Source organism: Rhynchophorus ferrugineus, unplaced genomic scaffold, assembly GCF_030347505.1.
Source record: "Rhynchophorus ferrugineus isolate W39M unplaced genomic scaffold, kcgeb_rfMv2 rfM1, whole genome shotgun sequence".
NCBI lineage: Eukaryota > Metazoa > Arthropoda > Insecta > Coleoptera > Curculionidae > Rhynchophorus > Rhynchophorus ferrugineus.
This window is the reverse complement of record NW_027472580.1, coordinates 24,442,966-24,468,279: the sequence shown is the minus strand read 5'-3', so window position 1 is coordinate 24,468,279 and position 25,314 is coordinate 24,442,966. Positions and strand designations below refer to the sequence as shown.

Here is a 25,314-nt window from a genome sequence, read left to right as displayed (position 1 = left end):
GCCACTTGACTTGAATGACAGTCAATTAGAAAACTGAAATATCGTCAGTGAAATGCAGCTTCAAAGATATAAAAGAAAGTAATTTCTGCATCCGATAGTAATGCATGATGAAATAGATTTATTTCGAAAGTCCTAAACGCAAAACATAATGGTTATCGTTTGGTGAATCCGGCTCATTGCTTTGGTCCCAAGACTAGGTTTTGTGTCAGGTGGGATCAGATTGTTGAACATACTCAGATAAGAGAACTCTCACATCTAGATCAAGTTGAACTACATTGATCGAAGAACGTCCACAGTAAGCTCAAAGACATGATAAGGTGACTTAGCAGCATCACAACATGCGCCGCCTCATGCAGCAAAACTAGTCGAAGAAGTGTTCAAATTACTTACTTTCATAACACCTACCGCACTTTCCAGGCATGGCTCCATAATAAATGTTATAAATAGCGGATTTTCTATAGGGAAAAAACCGTAACTGAATTACCGACACAAATGGTATATAGAGTTATTCTTTGCGGACAAGCTTAGCACAAAATAGACATAGCAGATTTCATCCAATGCAAATTCTTGAGTAAGAGTTCGAATTCTTGCCACTGTATATACAGTCACTTTTAGTGAGCGATGAACCATCCTTTAAAGATTTAAATTAATACCTTTTTAATGGAAATACTATAGTGTATCACTTAGTTGAAGAGATCAGGTTCATTAACATGTTATTCGACATTATTTAAAGTAGTCTTGTTAACACAAAACTCCCGTCACAGTCAGAATTCTCACTTAAAAATTCAAATATATAAATAAAGGGCAGTTTGGTTAAACTAAAGAATATATTAAATATTATTACATTTAAAAAATGTTAAACCTTCGAATGGGTTAAGCAAAGCAAATAAAATATGCCTATTTTTAAATTAATATAGAAATCATTCGGTTTTTTTTTGGGTGAGCCAACTGTATCAAATGGTCTTTTGCCAATGTTGCTTTAAGTTTAGGAAATGTCGTGTTTTGTGGGTGACAGAGATCCTGAGGTACCATTCCAATACCTACCGCGAATGGTGAGAGCTTAAGGCTTCAATCAAAGGATTTGCATTTATAAGGTTCCAAGGGAGAATCTTATACTAAGCATATTCGTGAAACTTTTCACGAATGGGATGCCTGACTCGAGATAGGTGTTTACGTTCCTCATAAACCATGGGGCATTGAGTAACGCGCGGACTTTTTGGATTGGAACACTTGGAGTAGTGCAAGTTGTCTCTCTTAGACATACATACCACACCTGCTTCGTAGAGGTAGACTGGCCGAACAAGAATTTTATACAGGGTTGTTTTTGTGGCATTGGGACTTATTACAGATTTACATCTTGTTGAACATTCTACGTATAGAAGTTCCGTTATAGTCTCTTGTAGAATTTTATTCCACCCTTCTCGAACTACGAATTGATTTTAACATTTTAAATATGTCCTTGATAATCTTCTATGATCCTTCAATGTCCTTCAATGATCTCTAAAAACCTTCAAATCATAGCAAATGAGGGTTCCTCATAGCATAACAAACATTTCATATAATATAGCAGCAGATAATTCATATGTTTTAGATTCAATTAGGTGTATGCCCACGTATATCTCTTACGTAAAAAGAGCTTTGTTTCTCTCATATTTATCCCAAAATAAACCCCCAAGTGGCTTCTTACTTATGTTCTTTTCAGATATTTATAGTTCATTGTATTTATAATAACTAAAACTATAATGAATTAACTTAATGTATTGGTAATAGTATACTGAGTTAAATAAAAGAGCAAAGGTAATCACCAAAGCATCTATATAATAACGATAATTATTTTATGAAATGTAAAGGTAATTAAATATCCAGATAAGTCGTTAAAAATACTTACGTATTATTTAAAATATAATATTGAATATTTATATCAATACATACAGCATGTATTAAGGATATTTATCTAACAAATCTAGAAAATATTAAAAAAAAAGAATCCTTGAACCTGGTTTGATAAAAGGCCAAAGATTATCATCATAACTATCTAACTAATGCTGAGTTTCTTAAGTGAATATTAGCCACACTATTGTTTTTATAATTACACAATTTATGATTAGAATTGTTGTGACGTTAAAGAATAACAATGAAAGCATAGATAACAAATTCAAAGAAAATGTAACAATTATTAATCAATAACGTCCGAAAAAAAATCGGGATCATCGATTTATTTAGTAACATCCACAATTATTTTTATTACAGCATTAAGCGTGAAAAAGAGCAATAATTAAAACGTCAATAAATTACCTGCTTAGGGTTTCTCCGAAATAATGAACGTAATACTCTTATAAAAACTACTGGAATTTAAAATTAACTCAGAAACCGAATGATTACATATTGAGTGGGAAAAAAATGGATTACGATTTTTGACAGATAATTTACACAAATTTTTACGCTTTTGTAAAGGGTTTCAGTTCGATATTATGACTCTTGATTTAACCAAACCAATCGCTTCGTATTTAAAAAAATTTAAATTCATTGGGCTTTATTGAAACTCAATTAAAATGATTTTACTAAAACGATAGATATATAGGGACTTTTTGTTGATGAAGTTTTAAAATAGAGTATTGAACTTTAAATTTCAAATCTCCCCCCATGTTTTTTTTTTGAGGTCATCAAAATGTGTTTCGACGAAAATTATTAAGGCATTATATTAAGAAATATAGATATTGTTTAAAAATTAATATCGATATTTTTTCGGGATTTTCTATTATATTATGATATATTAAATTATTTAACAGGGCAGTGTCCGGAAACTCGGCATCAAGACTAGTTTTTGCTTCAACTGTATTTTTTCACTTCAAAAAGCTATATTTTATCAACACGCGAAATTCCTTTTTATCCATTTTTTTTCAGAATAACAAAAGTTGCTTCATTCAAAATTCTATAATTGACAAACTAATGATCCGACAGCTGTCAAATTTATACACGCATTTTTTGAGGGTTAGTGCTAACTAAAAACATATGGATTTAATTCTAATATGGCCATCTATGTATCAGGCCGAGGACTTTTCAATTGACCTGTTAACATATCGGAAGACACAGGCTAAATGAACGAAGAATTATTCAATTTAAACTACGATGAGATACCACTTCCCAAATGAGATAGTATACAGATATTTGTCCATAAGTTATTGAGTATATATTATTATACCAAAACGCGATCTTAAATAAAGTTGTATAAATAGCAGGTACTTCAATTTTTATATACAGTAGGCTTGTCGAGGAAATATCAATATATTGATATTTTTCATGCCAATATATCATTACTTTTTGTCCAATATTTTTTCCTACAAACTGATATATTTTATAAATAAAATGCTCTTTAAATAAAAGCTCTAAATAAAAACCTCTTTGCTCTTTAAAGTAACAAATATATAAAACTAATAAATCTAAAACAATTCATATTTTTCTCAGACTAATAAATGTGTCATTTTCCTTCGTATATGGAAATGGTATCTAAAACGAGATTTCTCCAGTATACCAATACATTGTGCTTAGAACCTTTTGAAGACTTGAGAGTGATCTTTTTTCTTTTGGTCGTCAAAAATAAACCTAAGAAATTTTTATTATTTTTTCTAGAATATGGATATATTTTCAACAAATCGATATATTTGGCAAACCAATATTTTTTTTTACTCTTCAGAGTTACAAATACAAATAACAGTTTTTTTTAATTTCAATATATTTAGAATTATCGGTTTTTAAAATATAGGTAGAGCCTTCAACAATATTACCATTATAAGATAAAGAAAAATACATCAAATTGAGAATCCTCTTTTAAATGAGTTAAACTCATGAATGTAATACATGGACTGAAAAGCCCTAAGTGTAACAAAGAAAACGTTTTTTTTTTGTTCAAAATTAGCTTTATTCAACATTGCCACACAATCTTTCCAGAACCGCTCTAACATTTCAATATCACTTTTGCAGAACGATTTTTATTTTTCCTCAAAATAGGCCTATAACCAGTTTCTGTCCACTTAAATGACGATAATTTTGATTCCGGAGTAAAATGGTAGATCCATGAACCATGCTTTGCCAAAATTCTGGTTTGCTACGTTTAAACATGGCCAAACACTGCCCAGAATCATCAGCATGTTTTTGTTCTTGGTCAACAGTGAGCAAATGCGGCACCCATTACAGACAAATGCTCATGCAACATAAAACTAACACATCCTTTTCATATCTTTACGATGTTAACTACTAGATTTTTTTATGTTTTCTGATGTTGCCACCTCCTTTGGACATCCATTGCGTTCTGCATCATCGGTGTTTCTACGACCACGTTTGAAGTCCAACAACGTGTTATTGTTGTTTCTGATGGAGCGGAGTTCTTATCACTTTTCAAGCCACTGCCTCGCGTAAACGGTACTTTTTCCCATCAAGAAGCAGTGTAAAATTAAAACACAAAATTGATTTTGATCCATTGTTTTGAAAATAACAAAAGTCGTGTGCCTCACAATATAATAACACAATAAGTCACAAATTTATGAATAGAATATGAAATTATAAAAGCTTTTTTGTGAAGGTTAGTACTAACTGAAAAGCGATGAATGCAATAAAACTAGCGCCATCTATGTGTAATGCCTGAGACTTTTCAGCCCATATCTTATTCCAGACAAATAAATAGCCGGCTTGGTGGTGCAGTGGTAAAGGCGATGGGACTTCCACTGTGGCGATAGCCGCGGGTTCGAATCCTGCTGGGGCGTGGTCGTAAATTTATTTTTGTGATTGTTTAAAATTTGTGAATATTCCAGGCAAGAGTGTAAAATCCGACATGGAAAATGATCCCAGTCACACCAGTAACCACGCTTGGTAAGACCGGATGTCTTCTGGGATGATTTCTAAAGTTGGTCACTCGCTAGTCAGTAGGCTTTAATGCCGAGGACCATGGTTCGGAGTCCACGTTAAACTGTAGGTCCAGTCCAGATAAACCCATAGTTGGTAAAAGGAGACTTTAAAATATATAAAAAATATAAAAAATTTCGTTAAAAATGATAAAATTATTTATATGTTTAAGGTCTGGATAGAGCCATTGCTGAGGAATTCATCGATATTTGCGAGATGAAGAATGCTAGCCTCTGCAGCGACGTCAGCTCCTGTCAAAGCCCATCAGGATCAACTGCAGGTTGTCACACGAACAGCGACACAAACTCCCACGATTGTCTTGTTAATAAATAAACAAAATCTCGAATTATAAATTGTATATAATATTAAACAAAAGCAATTTACACTGAAAACACACTCATCTATCAACAGCATTTCACCATTATAACTGTAGTAACATCCATCTGTAATAAAGCCAGTACTTAATATGTACTACAATAATAGTATTCGAAATGTTACTTACTTATATTTTTTCTCTGGTTAATCTAATTTAGTGTATATCTTACTACTTTTTGAGACTGTATAATACATATTGATAGGATTTAAATTTTAACATTTAATGTAAAGTAGGGCAGCCTGTAGTTTTATGTAAATATTATCGGCATAAAATTTAGATATCCTTGTAAATAACAGATTTATAAAATAATCACGATTCTTGTGTGATATTGTTGTAATTTCTATTAAAATAAAATGAACCGTTAAATACGTGTTTTTTATTACTCTTAGGTGATCATTAATAATTTTTGTCAGTGCAGTCTAAAAATTGAAAAATATTAAATAAAAAAAAAACATGTACTTATTTATTAGAATCGTCATAATTAACATACTAAACAGGGAACGGAAACACTGCCGGAATGGAATGGTCCTTAAAATCAACCGATGATACCAAAATAACACAGTATATTCACAAATGTCTTTAATTAAAAATATTTTGCCATTTATCCTATCAGTTTCCCGACTACTTCGAAGCAGTTTAATAAAAACATATATAGTCATCATATATCACCATGTTATAACATCAGTGTGCTATATTTTAAAAGAATTACCCAGAAAAGCTGCAAATCATGATCCAAAAGTTAGTATCCATCATACAGGTTAAAAAGATCAGATTTATTTTTGGAATAATTCAAAAGCAGAATCAATAACGTGGGTGTATTGGTTTTGATGCTATGATGATCATAATGACGTCCTTACAATATCATAATTTTGATATAGTAAAAAAAGCGCCCTAGGAAACCGAACATTTTCGAAAATTGGATTTCATGTTGGTAAACCGATTGAAGGCACAATTATCAACTATAATTCTTCCAATAAAAGAGCCAATGCACGTCATCATAGTTCATAATGCTACGTTGCCGCAATTTAAGTTCTTGTTCATTTTGACTCAGACAACAAAATACTAATAAAACAAAAACAACGTTTTAAAACATATTTTACTCTGGCAAAGACTGTAGAGGAACTGCCCAACCCGGAAACTCTAAATCGCCTCTTGATAAAGTTGCTATTCAGACAAAAAAAATCGAACCAAATTAAATGAAGCAGAATTTACACACATTGTATTCACAAAAAAAGAGGGTTACGCCACAACGTGTCTTTATTAAAGTAATGTTAGGCTGCGCTAGTGACTCCAATGTCCAAATGATGTAGAGGTCCCAAAATAAGGTGCTGAAGTATATTGTGAATGCGCCTTGGTGTGTACGTGTCTGTGGCCTCCACCGCGACATTGAAATTGATATGGTTACGGGCACTATAAGAAGATTTGCCGATTCCTGTCAAAGAAGAGTCCAGAACCACATCAGCAGGAAAGCGTCCAGAGTTCTAAATATGTGTAATATCGGTCCACTTCTTAAACGGAAAGAACTTTTTATTTTACAATTGTATAAACACCAAGTGATTCGGTGAAAAATAGCTTAGTTGTATTTATTTGTTAGTAGGTTAAGTCAGATTAAAGTTTCGTTTAATACTATAGTACATCTAATACATGTATTATTGAAAGACTTAAACTAGAGTTAATTAAACAGCCCCAATAGTTTGTAGGTTAGAGTTGTTTTACTATATTTACAATTAAACCTTAACTAAATAATAAAATAATTTAATAAAATAACTTTAGCTAATATACCTTAATTAATAATAAATTAAAATATAAATAAAAAGGACAGCGGTTCACTTATTTTGAAATATAAATTACTACTACTATATACCTTATTAATATAATTTTCAAATTCGGTTTATAAAAATGTAAAATCCCTTGTAAGTTTGGAGCATTTTTCTTTCTCATTCTATTAATTAACATTACACTAGTTAAAAAGAGACAGAAGAAAGTCTAATGCACCCGAAGTGATAACCAAATCGGTCTATAAAATTCGATTTGGGTTGGTACTGATCGACACCGTTGTCACATATTTATGTAAATATAATAAAACAACTGTAACCTACAATCTATTGTACTAATAAAAATGCATGAGATGTACCATAATGTTTAAATAAATTATATTTTGTAGAGTTATTTTTGTTTCATTATTTTATTTACATTAGTAATTCCGTTGTCAGAATCAAAATAAAAGAAAACTTAAATTTGCTGCGGCAACATTGCATTATTGACTTTAACGACGTGCATTTGCTGTTTTATTGGAAGGACTATAATTATTTTTATACCACCATTTATCCGTTCCATATTAAAAATAAACCCTAAAGAAATATTGAAGTATTTGATATTTGAAAAGAAAAAATATTTAAAATATATTTTACTTATTATTTTTTATTAAAAAACAATTTGTACGGAAATCTCTTCCTAAAATGTATACTCTATGACCTAACCTCAGGACATATTGTAATATTAGCGCGATTTGATTGTATTTACTGTAAAAAAAAAGTCTTAAAAAAATCCTACAACACTATAAAATACTAATAAATAGTTGTTATTCTTGAAGGCTGCCCAAAATCAATCACTATGCCATAAAACACCGATGCTATACTTGATCTTATAACTGAAACTGATATATAACTGAAAGCATCATTGGACATTAGTATGACAAACATTAATAAGAACCACATCGAACCAAATGGTTGCTTATTTCTTTGGCATTATCAATCATGTAACGACAGTGGTTTTGGGGAAACCTAACAACGTCTGTTCTATAGAATCAATTATTTACTAAGTTTGCTAAAAAGGCGAAATTCAGACAAAATCAAAGAAACGAATCATTCTTCATGACTACAACACAAACTTTCACACATCCGCTCAAAGATTATATTTTGACCGAATTCATTAATCACCCGCCATATATTTCTGATTTGGAACCCAATGACTTTTTATTCCCTCACATAAAAAACAAATTACATACTCAACATAGAGTAACCAATCAAATGCCCTCGCGGCTCTTAGTATAGCGAAATAAATAATAAAATATAGCGAATAAAATAGGTAATAAATTCTAAGCAGTGTCATCTTGATATCTACGCCATACAACATTTCTCCAAATTGCCTATAAAGTTAAGCCTCTATTTTCTATGTGGTATTCAACGATTTTTGACACCCAAAGGAGTTGTTGCTGTTCACGGAGAATATTTTGATAAACACTAAATTCAGTTTTAATCATAAATATTTGTATTTTTCATTAATGGATCAAAATATAATACTAATAACTAGTCAAAATATATAACTAATAACTAGTCAGAAAAAATAAAGTTTATAATCTATTTTATTTGATTGACGTCTGATGTCAGTCTTCCAAAGAAAAATTCTTCATGCAAAATGAAAGAAACTATTATAAATAATTCTTAATAGATTCAAATTTGGTAAAAGTCTATTTTTCAACAAATCCTAGATTTTCTTGGTGTGAAACATACATCTTCCATATTCCACATCACTACTCACTACATAGTATAAAACAAAGTCGCCTTTTCTGTCCCTATATCCCTATGTGCGCTTAAATCTTTAAAACTACGCAACGGATTTTGATGCGGTTTTTTTCAATAGAGAGAGTGATTCAAGAGGAAGGTTTATATGTATAATACATGCATAATATACTAAGGCAACATTGCTAATTTTAGAGGTTTCTAACGTGATGTCGTAAATTAACCTATTTTTTTAGGCTTATTTAGCAATTAGCAAAAACGCTGCCTAACGCTACGAGTTAGATCAAATTAATGTACTACAGTATTGTACACCATAAAAAGGTCTACAAAAAAGTCCGCGATGGTATATGTTTATCTTTTAGGGATAACCCACATTAACCATTTTTATTGTTTACTTTTTACGTGAGAAAATGGCTTATTTACGAAACTATTTTAAGCAATACGGCATTAATCCTTATCGAATTAAGTACCTTAAATACAGTGTGCAATTAATATAGATCAATATGGTTCCTTACAGCATGTAAATTAAACAAATATTTTCGGAGATATTACTAATTTAAAATTTGCGTTTAAAAATGTGTAATGTAATAAAAATTGTATGAATTTAGATATTCCAAAGATAGCAGGAAATCTTCATAGTAAGTATAGGGGAAGAGGAGTTGTTTTACTCCAAATTTAATGCGTGCAGGCCAAGGGCAGTAATGAATGAACCAAAAATACTGGATCGATTTTAATCATGTTTTCATTGAGTGACATAGGCATATATATTTTATGCCCGTGCAAAGTCGGAGCGGGCCGCTATGTTTTTATATACAACGTTCATATTTTTTCTGTAGTGTATTTAATTTAGTATCAGCATTGCACCCGTGCGAAGTCGGGGCGGGTCGCTAGTAAAAAAAATGTATCTGGTTTTATATCTTTTTATAAAATTTTCATACATTTCAATAATAAATTAGTTTATAATAAATAATAAATTTTCAATAAGAGCATTAACTAATTTTTAATATTTTTTTTAACTAATAAATCAATAATATAGGTTCTGAAACGGTATGTTTTGATTGAGTATATTTATTTTAAGGTATTAAGGGACAAAAAAGAAGAGCGACTCATTACGAAAGGCATGTTATGATAATTATTCAGACTGCGTAATGCGTCCTATGAAATCCCTGTCCTAAAACAGACGAAAAATTGCAAAAATTGCTACGTGTTCGGAAACGTTGCTTACCGATGCTCTGTAATATGGTGTCCGCATCGTCGAATGTCCGACTTTCAAATACGTAACATTGAAAATCTTTCGCTATATCACAGTTTTCCTTTCTGAAATAAATGCGGCGATGAAAGTGTATAGTAAACAGATTTGGTTGTGTTTTTTTTACCCCGCGCAATAACCAAATATTGTTGGGCAATGAGGCAGGTTTCCACATGCTGATATCTTCATATAAGGATGTTCCATTATAATCTAAAATAACAAAGTTCTATTTATATTTCATAACATTTAACTTCATAAAACAGTTACTATGGTGATAAGTTCTAGGATTGAAAATGACAAATAATTGGAATAGATTTCTGTAGATTTAAAAATCATTTGACCAGAAATTAGAGGAAACCAAATATATTTAATAAACCGGATATTAAAACAAATTCATGCTTTAATTAAATAGTTAAGGTGATTTTTTGACTATACAAGCAGGTGTGTTGTATCTTTTAACCCAAAGACGTGGTGGTAAACCCTCTTTTTAAAATTGCACTTAAAGGGTTCCGCTATATAGTAATGAAATGACATACAAAATCCAATTGATCCGTTTTAAAATCTCACTAACGCAGGCAAAGATTGTTGTACTTTTAAAATTTCTAAACTAAATTTATTTTTACCGTGAAAATTTTGTTACATTTTTATGGGATACTAAATTGGTGTAGAATTTTTTGCGCTAATGCTGACGAATAGAGGATGCTCTACGAATTTACTGAAAGTATTTCAATAACAAATAGAAAAGCGAACCATTTTCAGTTTATTTAATATATGTATAATTTTTTTATAAAAATAATATATGATTAAAAAAACATGTTTCTATTCAAATATCAAATTATGCATCAATAAATATTTTATTAAGTGGTTACAATTTTTTTTTCACTATAGATAGTTATTTTATATGATAATATAAGTTCATTAGCCAATGAAAGATAAATTGAAATATAAACTCATGCAATTTTTTAAACCACCGAAACTACATACTTTTCTTGTCTTCTTAAATCATTTAAAAAAATTAAGACTGTATCAAACATTTACTCAATTGGGCACTTCGAAATTGTACAACTGTAGCCATAAAACTTAATCCATATAAGAAAGCTGTACGACCTTGTAGATGTTGTTGAATTGCTATAGTCAAAATAACAGACACATAATTTAATTATAATGGTTAGAAAAGAAGAACAGATTATTTCTACTGAAACTCCACTACAAGGTTTGTCTTATCCAAAATACAACTCAAAAGCACATTTAATAAAAATAGGCAAAGAACCTTTTGCTTTTTGTAATATAAATACCAAGTAGTATTTACCTCATTGCTATTTTTATTTCTAATTTTTAAACCTATTTCTCCAATCTCCAAAGACACATCCTGATCAAATTTAGTAACGGTATTACCATCTTGCATATTGTTGTTCAGTAAAGTCTTTATCGATTTCTGGACTTGCTTAACATTTCCTAAAGTTCCAACGTCTATCACTGCTAAATATTTCGCTGCATATCCATAACATCTGCAAAAACGACATACATTCAATATACATAAAAAACAAATTGAATATCCATAATTCACGTTTTTTTCCTAGAATTTGAATTATCAGGATTCTGTTCTGGTTTATTTAATTTGACATCCAGTTTCAATTGTCTTAAAAGATTCTCTATGGGTTGATAGAATTCATTAGAATCCGTATAAACGGCTTTGGCTACCCGCACAAAAATTGGCTTGTTTTTCTTAGATTTCATTATTGAACTTAACCGGCCCTTACATGATAAATCGATATGAGTTCCGTTTAGATTGTCTAGCACATCTCCGATTGTAATTTTGTTCTAAAACATAAATCATTAGAATATAATGTAACAAAAAATAAATCCTAAATGTCACTAGTCAGATGTGGTATTTTCTTATTTTTTTTTAATTAATGCTTTACTTAAATAAATCCAAGCACACTTTATGTAGATATTGATATATATCATCACAAAATAATGGATAAGCGTAACAATATAAACGCAGTCACTCAAAACATTTTTAAAATAAATTGTATTTTACTAATGTAATGTAGTAAAATTGATGACAAATATATTTTTTTATCATACACTTCTTTTAGAGTGTGATATATATGTTACAAAAATTAATTATAGGACTTGAAAAAAGTGGGGTACTCATCATAAAAATTCAGCAATATCAGCATACTAATAATTCCACAATAAGAAGAAAAATACAAATTTCGGTAAAAAATTGTAAAAGCTTGGTTACAAAATTTTGGTGCACCTACTGTCCAGAGATAGCATCACCAGATTATCATTTGTTCTAAAACCTGCAGATCTCAAATAAATTAATTTTTAATCTTCAATAACAAGCTGAATGTTATTAAAAAACCACCGTCAGTTTTTTCCCAGAGATAATGTATATCATATGAAAAAATGTATATATAGGTAATAACAGCTCTGAAGAATACATTTTTCTCAGTTTTCCATCAACAAACTGGCTGAAATTCAAAGAGACTGAATAATAAAACGTATATCAAACCCCAAAAACCTGTTTTTTTTTAATAATGACAAAACTTAATGAACAACTCGGAAGATATTTGATAAAATTTAATAGTATTTAGATATTTATATTTTTATAGTAATTATTATATTAAAACTAAAAAAACAACTGTTAAACAAAATATTGAACATGAACAATCTGAATAGTGACACAAAGATTAAGTATTATATAAATTTAATTCATACATTTTCTGCTAAAACACCATTTGATTCAATGTTAACAATCACAGCCTTATTTCCACAAAAACTAAAATTAAACAATTATATATAGCACTACTAAAAACCTTAACAACAATGTACTACCTTACTGCTATACCTAAAGTCTTAGAAGGCACTAATTCCATAGTAACAATCTCAGGAATGTACCAGCTTGTATCCAAAAAAGAACAATTGGTCAAATCCAGAGAAAACTGAATTTTAGACACTTGTCTCAAAACGGATAAAAATATTTCCGACAATATTTCATCTCCCAGTATGGAATTTGAAGAATACAATAGATGAGCTATTTGCGACTCGATCTAAAATATATTAAATTGTAAACTATTTCGTCAACCCCTAAATAACAATTACAAAAAACAGATAAAATAAATAGTAAAATAAACTTACCAAACGTTCGACGGAAACATGAAGACATTTCTTCGTCAAACATTTTTTCACCAAGCATCTAAACCTGCCCTCGTTACTGCTGACTTCTGTTTTATCTTTAATTAAATCCACACAGGTGCGATATGTTAAATTTCCCGGATCCTTTTCCCTGGCGACACTCACCATCCAAGCGTACGCGTCAATGGTTCTGTTGAAATATTTTGTATTTTGTTGTCTGATAAGGCCTTTATTGAAAATCTTCTCTAACGTCTGACAGAAGAAAACAAAATAGAAATTGTTGTCGTTAATCGACGCTGAATTTAAGAACTGCTGAACGCATCCTAAAAGTAATTAAAATTAATTATTATAGTGTTAATATAATAAATAATATATAGCCAATATATATCAAATCATTCAAATCTAGATCACAGAATATCCATAATTTATATTTAAAACAACTTTATATGAAATTAATTTTTTTTATAGATTAAAGTAGTTGACACATAATACATTCCATTTCCCGTATTTATATAAAATATATAAATACTATAAGACATAAAATTAAATAATTTTCTTACATAGTTACAGTTTAAATATACTATCAAATTAAAAAGAATCGTTCGTACAATTATATTATCTGTAATTTGAAAATAGATACATATTTTAGTTAATCAAATAATTTAAAACTATATATTCAGTTCATAATATCTATATTGTAATAACAATTTCCTTATGTTATGACAAGGTAATTTGGCTTTAAGAATAATAAATAAACTCACTGAGATGACCCAAAATACACAATATACATGGGTTCAAAATACATGTTGACAGTATAAGATTATAGGTCATTAATTTGAACTAATGTATGTTAAAAATTAATATTTATTTATTCAAATGTTATATTGGATTACATCAAGAAATGTTTGTAAACAAAACTTATGATGTCACAAAACAATGGTTGTCTACGTCAACGTAAATGCAGCGGCCGATAAGTCGATGTAAATGTGTAAAAACGTAAGATTGGGTTGATTATATTCTTAATATTTAATGAAAGTATTAGTGTATACACAAAAGCATCAATTGTGCCATTATGTTACAGTGTAACGATGATAATTAACACCGGAAACATAATAAACATGTTTTGAATTGTCGTTAATGCAAGCGATTCATTCTGTTTTTCTAACACCGAAAAAAAGCAAGCCAGCGTACATTTAAAAAGCGATTGAACTACCTTTAATATCCTTAACTAGTGGGTCACTGACTGACATTGCTTATCAGTTTTGATATTTATTATTAGACAAACTACCAGTTTTATCTTGGCTGACAAGAGCAGTCATTCAACGTCGGTGGCATCACTCAGATCGAAAGCGACTTTAGCGACAATCACATCGTACTCGCTGTGCCACAGAACTGGATAGAGAACAGAATGGCTAAACCCATAGAATCGGTGGAGGTGTTGTTGAGGGTGGCGCGCGCTGTTTTCCAGCAGGAATTCGGAACAGAAGCCGATATAGCAGTGGCGGCGCCGGGAAGGGTGAACTTAATAGGGGAACATACTGACTACAATGAGGGATTTGTTATGCCAATGGTATGTCTTTTTTTCTTTATTATAAATATGGAATTATTTGTCATATATTTTAAAATTATCTATCATGTTTATTTCAATATACAGCTATTATTATTGGATATAAGTTTGAAATAACATGTTTGTTACTACACGTAATATAAAAATATGATTAAAAATAAACTAATAAAATATGTCACTACAAAACAATTAGTTATGTAAAAAACAACTTCATTATCTAATTATAAGTTATGTTTTCTCCAAAACTGTTTAAAAATTGGCTAGATTAAAGAAAAATAAATAAACCCACTTAAAAGGATGAACTTCATAATAAGATAAGTGATGTACTTGAATTACATGTTTATTATAGAGTAATTACCGTCAAGTTAACACTTAAGAAATGAAATCTATAAAGAAAACAACTTTATAGATCATTATCATTCACGTGAAATCAATGTTAACTATGTTGTATTAAATACAAAATATAATCAACTTTATATTAAGTGAATAATTTACCCTAACGTACAAAATATATTATTAATCATATTAAACTGAATATTATAACAACGTTGAATAAGGGTCCATTAATCTTACTTTATAATCTTCAAGTAAACATTTGTCTTACATAAAACAATGCTACTTCAACTAAAAACCATGTAGCAAGTTTTATGCATCTTGACTGAATCGAACGTGAAAAAAAGGTTTAATATTAGAGAATTCAAGATATTCACGTAACTAAAATCCGTAAATCATTAAAATTGAAAATTCAATAATTATTGGTTGATTACCACTTGAAATGATATTCGATAATTGTTATTAAATAACCTATAAATATATGATTAAAAATGCATGTACATTTTTCAATCACATATATAGTGCAATTTAGCAAGTGAACTTGAAGTATCTAGACATGTTATGAATATGTACATATCTATAGTAAGTAAATATATTCACGTGGTTCATGCATCTTATCTCTCTAAAACAAAGCTGGCAGCAATCTTAATCTTAATCATCAAGGTCAACACATAAACCTAATGTGAAAATTAATGAAAATAATTTTTCTTCAATATATAATTTAATAAAGTACTCTTTATTAAACCTTACCAAACATCTTGAATATTTAATGAAACAATATATAAAACCAGTAATTTTCTTATTTTATCACAGTTTAATCATTGTTTCTGCCATATATTCCCGAATCACAATTATATTTCAGGCATTGCCATTGGTGACTGTTATTGTTGGTAGAAAAGTAGATGGTGACGTTACTACTGTAATAACAACCAACAAAGATGCTGACGAACCTAGAACTATTACAATAGAAATGCCAAATGAACAAGCGCTAGTAAGGACGTTGGAGCATAGTGGACCTAAATGGGGTCTTTATGTAAAAGGTAAAATACTAATTAATTGATATCAAATTTAAAAAATAACTAAAAGAGAAAATAAAAGAAAAAAAATCAATGCAGAATGCTAGTTACTGATTATTTCAATAACTACTTCTAATTAATAATAATTTCTTAGCATATATATTGTAACAAGTTGTTAAATTATCATTATATTATCCCTAAATTATATTTTTAAGAAATATTTAATCTACCGTTTTAGATACTTAAAAATAAACAAAATTAATTCCAAATTCCTTCAGATAATTATATTCTTTCTGTGATGTTACATATTTTCTCAGATTACACCATATCTCATGTACTAATTAATTTCAGTGGACATAAATTATGTCGTAAGTATTAAAATTACACAAGACAATTTTTCAAGCAAATTCACCGTTACAAACCTTTTCGGATTTGAACAAATTTCGAATAGTTATCAAAAATAACGATTACATACAAGTGTTTACCGTTAAAACTTAAGAATATAATGTACAGATAATTTCTTATTTCAATAATTTAGGGGTTATCGCTAATTACGTTGGAGGCTGTCCCCCTGCTTTCCAAGCGGTGATTCATACGAACGTTCCTACAGGAGGCGGGTTATCCAGTAGTGCTTCCTTAGAAGTAAGCACATACACATTCCTTGATGCTTTAACAGGAGTTCAGAACGTTTCGTAAGTTCCTAATCTTGTACAACAAATAATTATAAACAATGTTTAAAAATTGTTTAGGCTAAACGACAAGGCTTTAGCATGCCAGAAGGCCGAGCACCAATACGCCGGGATGCCTTGCGGTATAATGGATCAATTTATTTCTGTAATGGGAAAAGAAGGTAACGCCCTTCTAATCGATTGTAGGTTAGTAAAAACTGCATATCAGATTATCCATATTTTTACTATGTGAAAATATGTCTAATCTTGATTTTTTAAAACTATTTTTAAGAATTAGGAATAAAATACTCTATATCTTTTTAAAATAAAGTACTTTGATGATTATGTTATAAAACATTTGAAGTTAAATTTACCTGAAAGCTGTCACAACCAACCATAAATATTATATAACATTTTGATATTTATTAAGCAGCAGACGATTTTTTTTTTAATTATGCATAGAATATACGAGGTGTACTCAAAAAATGTTAACAGAAATTTTTAAATTTCATGATAGATTTTGCTATTGTGCTAACAAAGATGTCTAGAACATATTAATGAATATCTTAACGCCTTGTGAAGAGGTATCGACTTTTCTGAAGAAGTTTAATATATCCTTTAGAGTAGATCAGCCTCTGCTGAGTTCTGTTTTAGGTTGCTCTTTTTTTCGTTTTATTTTCTTTGATACTTATTTCTTTTTTCTTCATCTGTTATCAATTATTGATTGATGCGTGTTCTTATTTTATTTGGTTTTTGAGTTTGTTCTGTTCATTTTTCGTGTTATTTGTTCCATTTACTGTTTTCTCCTTTTCTGTGTTTATTTACCCTGTAGCTGTTTTTTGTTTTCTTTGTCTTTGACTTGCATGTCTTTATTTTCTCTTGTTTGTAAAACTTCTTTTATTGTTTTCTTTTTTTGCTTCCGTATCCCTCTCTTTCATTTATCTCTCCAAGGTCCATCCTTCTCATTAATTATCAATTTCTTATTCACTTTTATTGCTCGATTTGACGGTTTTCTGATTTCTTCTGATTGTCTTGTTATTGATTTGTTTATGAGAGAAAATCTCAAAAGTGTTTCACAATATTTTCTATGTCTACTTCATCCTTTGTTGTACTGGTTGCAAGTCTAAAGTAATGTACCTATAAATTCAAGGAAATACTGGCTGTATATATTGACCAGCTATTGAAAGAAAAACACATGGTTTGGCACTATTAAGGATTTTTCATTTTTTTATAAATACAGAATAATTCGCATTAAATGTTATTATAAAAAACTAAATGTTGCTGTCGTTGAATCTAATGGGCAATTCATGAGTTAATGAACAATATAAGCGTTCGCAAAATGGACGCGAATATATTGAAGACGACGAGCCCATTGATGTTCACTAAAAACCAATAAAAACGTTAAAAATATGAAAGAATTGATTATGAATGATGTCTGAATCTGATCATGACGAAAATTAGAAAAGTTGCTGATAATATTGGCATATCTATTGACTTAGGCTTTTTTCTCTCATGTTTTGGACATGGCTGGTTACAGTAAAATTTGTTCATACATTTTTGGTAAGAAACAACACTGTAATCATGCCATATTGTATCCCAGCCATAACCGCAAGACCTGCCATTTTTACGTTCCCAAAAATTTCAAAAAATCCGTCGGTGTTCTAAGACAATTTTTGAGACTAAAAGTGAATTGTTCAAAAAGCTCTCCTAAAGAGTTTTGGGGTTATTAATTTAAATGAATGAAACGCTTCTTAAAATATAAAAAATCTAATTATTTTTTGAAAACACATACAAGGTGTGTCTATCTTATTTTACTAAAATTTTATACATATTTATTATAATTTTAGGAGCCTTGTATCAGAATTAATTCCATTCAATGATCCACAAATTGTAGTTTTAATAACAAACTCCAATGTAAAACATACCCTCACAGGTAGTGAATATCCTACTAGAAGAAAACATTGTGAAGAAGCTGCACTGCTTTTAAAAAAGGTTAGCCTAAGAGATGCCAATGAAAGTGACATTGAATGTAAATTTAATATAACAACTCCTTATTCTGTTTTTCAAATTATTTATTGTTTCAGATTTAAAATCAATTGAGGCTGATGAGACACTTATAAAACGAGCTAGACATGTTGTTGGTGAAATTAAACGAACTATCCAAGGTGCAGAAACTCTAAAAGATCACAACTACAAAAAATTTGGCCAGTTGATGATTCAAAGTCATTATTCACTAAGGGACGACTTTGAAGTTTCTTGTCCTGAAATAGATACACTGGTAGAATTAGCCTTGAAAGTCAACGGTGTTCTAGGAAGCAGACTTACTGGTGGGGGTTTTGGAGGATGTACTGTCACATTGGTAAGTTTTATAAATTATGATTATAGTGGAGTAGTTCATAAATTTAATTCTTATTAAAAGATATAATAAAATGAAAGAGCATGTTTTTAAAATAGTAATATAGAATTGGCTTATTAATTAAACACTTACTTTATTTAACTACTATTATTTAATTTTAGGTATATGCCCATGCAGTAGAAGCAGTTATTGAAACTATAAAGAAAAATTATCAAGGAAAAGCAGATTTTTATATTTGTAAGCCAAGTAATGGAGCTACTATTCTTCAGAGATGCAATTTAGAACATTAGATGCTATCCATAATAAAATTCAAGCTGAGATGTTATATATTATATTTTTCTAATAATTAAAAATTGTACAATATACTATAAATTAAATTAATGAATAAAATAATTTTCTTACCTATATGTTATAAATAATATTACTATTTACTCCTCATTCTTATTTCATGCAATATATAGGCTTTAATGTTAGGATCATTTATCCTTTCATTAATTTCTTGAATAGCTTTTTCACCACCATCATGATAATATTTAGACAGTGCTTCAGCATATTCCAACCAAACACAGTTAGCGCAGCCTGACATGCAACATGTAGTTGGTTCTTCCGGAGGTTCCAAATAATTTTGTTTCCTTATATTTTGGCCGTTATTGTTATCTCTGTCGTTACTATCAGAACTATAGTAGACTCCTATTAGAACGTTTTTAGTAGAACGAATACATTTCTGCAATTTAAAACATAACGGGAACTGTTTAATTAATAATATGTTAGTAAAATACATTTTAATTTCTTATTATTAATTTGTTATCAACTTAGTTATATAATATTATTCACTGATTTTACTATAGTTTAAAATAAGTTAGGTTAGAGATATTGTTTATAATTTGACCATGTTCAATTGAACTACTGCAGGAAAACTTATACATTTACTTTCATTTGTAGAAGTTCTTATAATATGAACATTTTAAATTAGATATAATCTGTTATAAATGACCTTATATTTAATTCATAATTGTTAAATAGACCAGCCTACATTTAAATGAAATTCCAACGTCCGACAACGTAGTCACTTACTGTCAATCGACTTTAGGGGTGTCGGCCGAAAAGTATATTATGGCTATTTCGATATATCCATATTTAAAAAAATCGAAACCGATTAACGATATATCGTAAGAAAACAATTATCTTTTGTTAATAGAACTACGAAAAAGATTGATATTTTACAAAATATATATCGATATCTGTAAGAAAAAATTATAATGATGTATCGGTCCAAAAAATATTTATTTTCTATTAACTAAAATAAAAAGTACCCATATTTTAACGTACCTTTAAAATTAAATGTCACTTTAAATGATTAAGTGGGTATAATTAAATGGTGTTTTATACGTTTTAAAAAATATATTTAATTCTTTTCAAAAAATATGGAAAAATATCAGCTGACAAAAATATTGATCTATTGATATATCGCCAAAAAATATCCTTATATCTCAGTATATATCGATCGATCGATTATCTATCGATATTTTTCGGTATCCCTAGTCGACCTTCATTTCATGGTGACAGCAAAGTTAGAACGGCCATATTCAGTCATTTTTCGTGTTGTTTTTTATAGTGATATTTTATCTTTTGCATTTTAGATCTAGTGGAAAATGTCATCGAAAAATACACAAAATTCTACCGATAATGATAACATTTGTGTAGTTTGTTTTAAGGACGTGGACATATATTCCATTGGATCTTGCGATCATGCAGTATGTTTTGAATGTTCGACGAGGATGCGTGTTTTATGCAAACAAAACGAATGCCCTATTTGCAGGAGAGACCTACCAAAGGTATATCTCATTTTAAAACATGTATTAGAGATACAACAAATTATACGAGCTATATTTAGTTCTAACCTATTTGTCACTTATATAATAAATAACAATATCACTGTAAACAAACTGCTCATTTTAGGTTCTATTTTCGAAAAAAATCGAGCCATATTCTATAATTTATCCTCGTTTCGAAAGATCTAACTTACAACATAAAAGATTTGGTATAGTTTTTTCCACACTTGATGTGCAAAAAGCTTATCAGAAATTGTTAGAGCATCGCTGTCAGATATGTGAAGAGAATGAACACAAATGGCCCTTTAAGAACTTTATAATGCTTAAGGATCACATGCGAAGAGATCATGAATTATTTTACTGTGACATTTGCAGTGAAAGCTTGAAAATTTTCAGTTTTGAAAGAAAATGTTATACTAGGCAAGATTTGGCTCATCATAGAAGAAAGGGAGACCGAGACAATACTTCTCATCGGTAGGTAGTTTGGTACTATGTTTGAATACAGGTTTAATCAAATGTTTATAGTGGACATCCCCTATGTGAGTTTTGTGATACACGATTCATGGACAATGATGACCTATTTAGACATTTACGGAGAAACCACCTGTTTTGTCACTTGTGTGATGCTGATGGCAAATATCAATATTATGCTACACTAAGTGATCTTAAGATACATTTTCATGAAGAGCATTTTTTGTGTGAAGAGGGAGAATGTAAAAATATGCCTCTAACAGCTGTTTTCAGAAGTAACATAGATTTCAAAGGTAAGGTTGTAAAAATTAGATTTTTAAATATAGTTATAGACTATTTTTAGCTCATATTACTCAGGAGCATAGTAAATCAATGAGTAAATCTGCTACAAAGCAAGCAAGGACTCTAGAATTTGAATTTACTTTAGCTCCTAGACCAAGAAGTGATAATATGAGGAATAAAAGGTCTGACAGAAGAGACAGGTGACTAATACAATTTTGATAAAGCTTTAATAGATTTGATCATATATTTTTTTTAAGATGTGATGCAGAAAGCACATCATTATATAATGTTGAACCTGGAGGACCTGGTGGTGGCATAGATAGTCAGCCTAATGTTTTCATAAACCCTTTATCTGCTGATCAATTTCCTGCATTAGCTGGTGCATCGACAGCAGGTCCCAGCAGTTTACCTTCTAAAAACTATACAAAATTTAGCAGTGCAGCTTTTAGTAGTAATGATTTTCCATCGTTGGGTAAGTTGATGCATTTGTAAATACTAAAAGTAAGGGTAACATTACACCAAAAGTTAAAATTCATTACTTGTTATGATTTTTTATTGGAGATATAAAATAGTTGGTGTATATGTAGTGGTAATAAAGACTGTCAATTAATTTTGAGAGATTTTTATAAATCTTAGGCTAAGTTATGCACATTATTACTTTTGATAAGTTATTTGTGGTAAGCATTTTTCCTAAGCACTATATTTCTTCATATCTTTGTATCAATATTGAAACTATTGACAAATTCGCAAGTTGAATTTTGGCACCAGAATGGGGATTTAAACTAAATAATTTAGAGTTTCATTGTTGTTCTATGGCCCTATTTTCTCAAAAGTTCTCTTCTGGTGTTAGCTAGACATTATGACATTAATCTTTGCAGCCTTAGCCTCAACTTGCTCCCCTTTGCACCAGGATGAAAGGATGTTACACGAAGTGACTTTTGGATACATTTTACACTTGTTTTTGCCATTAAGGCCGTTTTATACAGCCGTTTGACAAGTCGCCTTTTTTTCATAAAATAAAATAGCTTTTAAAGTGAATTTAAAAGTTTTATTGTTTTAATATTTTATAGCTTAAATACGAGTACATGTGTATTGAAAGGTCTTATTAACCCGACATGGTCAAAATAAACTCGATGCCCTGTTATAAATTTGCGATGACTTTAATTTTTGAAAGATTACTTCGCCAGCATATTTTACATATGTTCAGGATTCAATTTATGTAAAAAGAGAAAAAAGGATTTTCATGAAATGAGTCGAGACAAAATGACGAATCAAGAAATGAGATGTTAAAATGGTACATCCTATATGGCTTAAATTAACAGCCAACATCTCCTGAATATTTTTTAAATAAAATTTCCAATTATATTTTGTACCCAGATATTTTTTTAGCAGCCTTCAATAAAATAAAGTAGATGTGTCCATATTTTCTTGAAATCAACTTTTGGTATGTATTTGCTAGAAATGGGTGTAACATTTTGAGATAGCAAAAACATTATTATTATATTTACAATTTCAAATTGATTAATTCTAATATTCGTTTATGCCTAATAATTATGTATTTATTTTAGGCGAACCTTCAAATAGAGCATCAATGCCTGCAGTAACAATAACGGCAACACCTGCAGGGAACTCTACTCAAGAAGTTACCATTACCAGAACGGTCAGAAATCAAAAGCATAAGGAAAATTTCCCTGCCCTGGCAGGTCCCAGCAAGGGTAGCAGTAGTACAGTTCGGTTAAGTGTGAAGTAAGTAGCACTGGAGTATTCTATTGTTAATTGGTCTCTAGAAGGATGAAATTCTGTTATCTTGTAATTCAATTTTTGTAGCAGCAATAATCAACAGCAAGCACCTAAAGTTTCAATACAGTTCAATCAAAAATCAAATGGAGTCATAACCACTCAGATAACCACCAGTAGTCCTTCAACTACTCAAAGGGCTGATGGGTTCCCAGCTCTTGGAAGACCAGTTCCCGTTGCCCAACCTCAGTGGGTTCCATCTAAGCCAAAGAAAACTGAAGAACCCAAGTCGGCAAGGGTTGCTCCTTGTCCCGTTTTAGAGCCGTCCGATCTGAATTCATTTCCTTCTTTGTCTAAAGGTAAAAGCGAAAAGCCGAAGAAAACCTCCAGCGTTACAATGCCTGTCAGCAGTTGGGTGAATTTAAATAGCATGAAGAATGTTAGTAAAAATAAAAGATCCGAGAGCAATGGCAATGCTGCGTTAGCAAAACAATCAAATTCTACAGACTTGAGAGAAGTAAATTATGTAGAAGAGAAACAAAAACCTGAAGAAAATAAAAAGCAAAAAAAGAAAAAAGGTAAAACCAACATCGAAACGGATCATAAAGAACAAGTCGTGACGCAGAATGACATAAATGAGAATGAAGATATTAAATCTAAAAATGGGCTTACTAAGAAACGCTCAGAGTTGCGAGTGGAGAGATTAACTAACTTCGAAGAATCATCCGCCACATATCCTCCTCCGGGATTTGCCAACAAACCCCATTCTGTGGTTAAACCACCACCTGGGTTTGATAGTTCCAATTTTCCTTCATTAGGAATGACTTTTACGAATTCCAGCGGACAAAGCTATTCAATTAGCCCTACAACTAGCGAAAACTATAGACAACCCCGGAACTTCCAAAGTCGCAACCAGCAACTCATCAAGAAATTTATGGAAGTTGTAAATGATAATGAAGCAATTAAAGAATTTAAAACACTTTCGGATAATTTCCGAAAAGGAGATGTCAGCGCCAAGGTATACCATAAGCACTGTCAGAAAATTTTGGGTCACAAATTTGATGATGTTTTTCCGGAGTTATTGGTATTACTGCCAGATATAAGAAAACAACAAGAGTTACATGAGGTTATTAGTAAAAGTTCCAAAGCACATTTGGTAGCTTGCGAAAATTGCAAACAAGTGATTTTCAAGAATGAGCTGTCTGACCATTATAATTATCACAGACTAGATAACCATTTCCCCAGCTTAGGAACAGCTCAACAGATCAATAACAATGCCTGGGGTAAATAGGGAGCAATTGCCATCATACTAATTACCTGATTATGACCAAAGTATAGTCAATTTGGTCTTTGCGTGTTTGCGTTTTCTCGCAGGGTTGTCAAATATGGGCTGTGGATTTCTTTTAGCCAGCTTTTTATCATTCAAATATAGTATTTATTTTAATTGTTCCATTTTTTCTTCTTAAACTAGATTAGTCCATGAATATGATGAACACAAATTTCACCATTAGTCAACTGTAATGTTGCGGACTTTTGTCTGTTTTACTGTATTAAATAGTAAAATTGTTTTACTTATTAACTGTCAAGGAAATTTACCTTAATCATCTTAGTTATAAAAAAAATCTTATATCTCTAAGATTGCAAGATAATGTATAATTGTACATAATTTAAACTAAGAATTATTTGTTACAATTTACTAAATATTTTTTAAATAAAGTATTTTGAATAACGGTTTGCCTAAGTGTTTCATATGGTCGAGAAGGATGATGGTAGCAATTAGTTTTATGTTAGAAAATTCATTTAGTATTAAATATCACATAAATACAAAAAATGGCTCTTGGTGTAGATGATTTTTATTTCTGC

At 30.2% G+C, this 25,314-nt stretch overlaps 5 protein-coding genes across 6 annotated transcripts in view; 3 read left to right on the top strand and 2 right to left on the bottom strand.

Annotated features, from left to right (window-relative positions):
• Positions 1 to 5,849, top strand: part of LOC143206541 (uncharacterized) — a 64,691-nt gene extending 58,842 nt beyond the window's left edge. Inside the window, exon 8 of the mRNA XM_076419138.1 lies at positions 5,072 to 5,849. Coding sequence (XP_076275253.1) covers positions 5,072 to 5,232 — 161 coding nt within the window. The 3' untranslated portion in view covers positions 5,233 to 5,849. The remainder of the gene's footprint in view (positions 1 to 5,071) is intronic.
• A 2,678-nt stretch (positions 5,850 to 8,527) lies between these two features.
• On the bottom strand, positions 8,528 to 14,543 carry LOC143206542 (uncharacterized). Its single transcript, XM_076419140.1, has 10 exons — positions 14,403 to 14,543; positions 13,193 to 13,512; positions 12,890 to 13,104; positions 12,773 to 12,833; positions 11,613 to 11,866; positions 11,355 to 11,553; positions 10,173 to 10,255; positions 10,022 to 10,113; positions 9,685 to 9,967; positions 8,528 to 8,807 (listed from the first exon to the last, which is right to left on the bottom strand). Exons 1-9 carry the CDS (start codon positions 14,437 to 14,439, stop codon positions 9,933 to 9,935), a joined length of 1,296 nt encoding a protein of 431 aa, XP_076275255.1. The 5' UTR covers positions 14,440 to 14,543; the 3' UTR covers positions 8,528 to 8,807; positions 9,685 to 9,932.
• A 17-nt stretch (positions 14,544 to 14,560) lies between these two features.
• Positions 14,561 to 19,534, top strand: LOC143206543 (galactokinase). Its single transcript, XM_076419141.1, has 7 exons — positions 14,561 to 14,759; positions 15,952 to 16,129; positions 16,644 to 16,797; positions 16,855 to 16,980; positions 18,621 to 18,802; positions 18,858 to 19,132; positions 19,291 to 19,534. Exons 1-7 carry the CDS (start codon positions 14,598 to 14,600, stop codon positions 19,417 to 19,419), a joined length of 1,206 nt encoding a protein of 401 aa, XP_076275256.1. The 5' UTR covers positions 14,561 to 14,597; the 3' UTR covers positions 19,420 to 19,534.
• LOC143206544 (oxidoreductase-like domain-containing protein 1) lies at positions 17,973 to 20,168 on the bottom strand. Its single transcript, XM_076419142.1, has 3 exons — positions 20,060 to 20,168; positions 19,532 to 19,853; positions 17,973 to 18,155 (listed from the first exon to the last, which is right to left on the bottom strand). The coding sequence occupies exons 1-2, from the start codon at positions 20,063 to 20,065 to the stop codon at positions 19,554 to 19,556; spliced, it is 306 nt and encodes a 101-aa protein (XP_076275257.1). The 5' UTR covers positions 20,066 to 20,168; the 3' UTR covers positions 17,973 to 18,155; positions 19,532 to 19,553.
• Positions 20,169 to 20,663: 495 nt separating this feature from the next.
• On the top strand, positions 20,664 to 25,185 carry LOC143206540 (E3 ubiquitin-protein ligase ZNF598). Of its 2 annotated transcripts, none has more exons than XM_076419136.1 (7): positions 20,664 to 20,964; positions 21,089 to 21,435; positions 21,487 to 21,725; positions 21,776 to 21,914; positions 21,972 to 22,186; positions 23,283 to 23,460; positions 23,542 to 25,185. In XM_076419136.1, the coding sequence occupies exons 1-7, from the start codon at positions 20,782 to 20,784 to the stop codon at positions 24,740 to 24,742; spliced, it is 2,502 nt and encodes an 833-aa protein (XP_076275251.1). In that variant the 5' UTR covers positions 20,664 to 20,781; the 3' UTR covers positions 24,743 to 25,185. The 2 variants fall into 2 exon arrangements, with proteins under 2 accessions (XP_076275251.1, XP_076275252.1); XM_076419137.1 differs by having other exon boundaries at positions 20,680 to 20,964; positions 23,545 to 24,893.
• Positions 25,186 to 25,314: the final 129 nt, after the last annotated feature.

Coding starts and splice junctions, on each gene's coding strand:
- LOC143206542 (XM_076419140.1), bottom strand. CDS start 14,439: ATGTCAGTCAGTGACCCACTAGTTAAGGATATTAAAG. Junction 11,554..11,612: donor TCAAATTCTAGGAAAAAAAC/GTGAATTATGGA, acceptor TCGTTTTTGCAG/ATGTTATGGATATGCAGCGA. Junction 10,114..10,172: donor ATATTTGGTTATTGCGCGGG/GTAAAAAAAACA, acceptor CATTTATTTCAG/AAAGGAAAACTGTGATATAG.
- LOC143206543 (XM_076419141.1), top strand. CDS start 14,598: ATGGCTAAACCCATAGAATCGGTGGAGGTGTTGTTGAGGGTGGCGCGC. Junction 14,760..15,951: donor AGGGATTTGTTATGCCAATG/GTATGTCTTTTT, acceptor ATTATATTTCAG/GCATTGCCATTGGTGACTGT. Junction 19,133..19,290: donor GAGGATGTACTGTCACATTG/GTAAGTTTTATA, acceptor ATTTAATTTTAG/GTATATGCCCATGCAGTAGA.
- LOC143206540 (XM_076419136.1), top strand. CDS start 20,782: ATGTCATCGAAAAATACACAAAATTCTACCGATAATGATAACATTTGT. Junction 21,726..21,775: donor AAGTAACATAGATTTCAAAG/GTAAGGTTGTAA, acceptor GACTATTTTTAG/CTCATATTACTCAGGAGCAT. Junction 21,915..21,971: donor AGGTCTGACAGAAGAGACAG/GTGACTAATACA, acceptor ATTTTTTTTAAG/ATGTGATGCAGAAAGCACAT.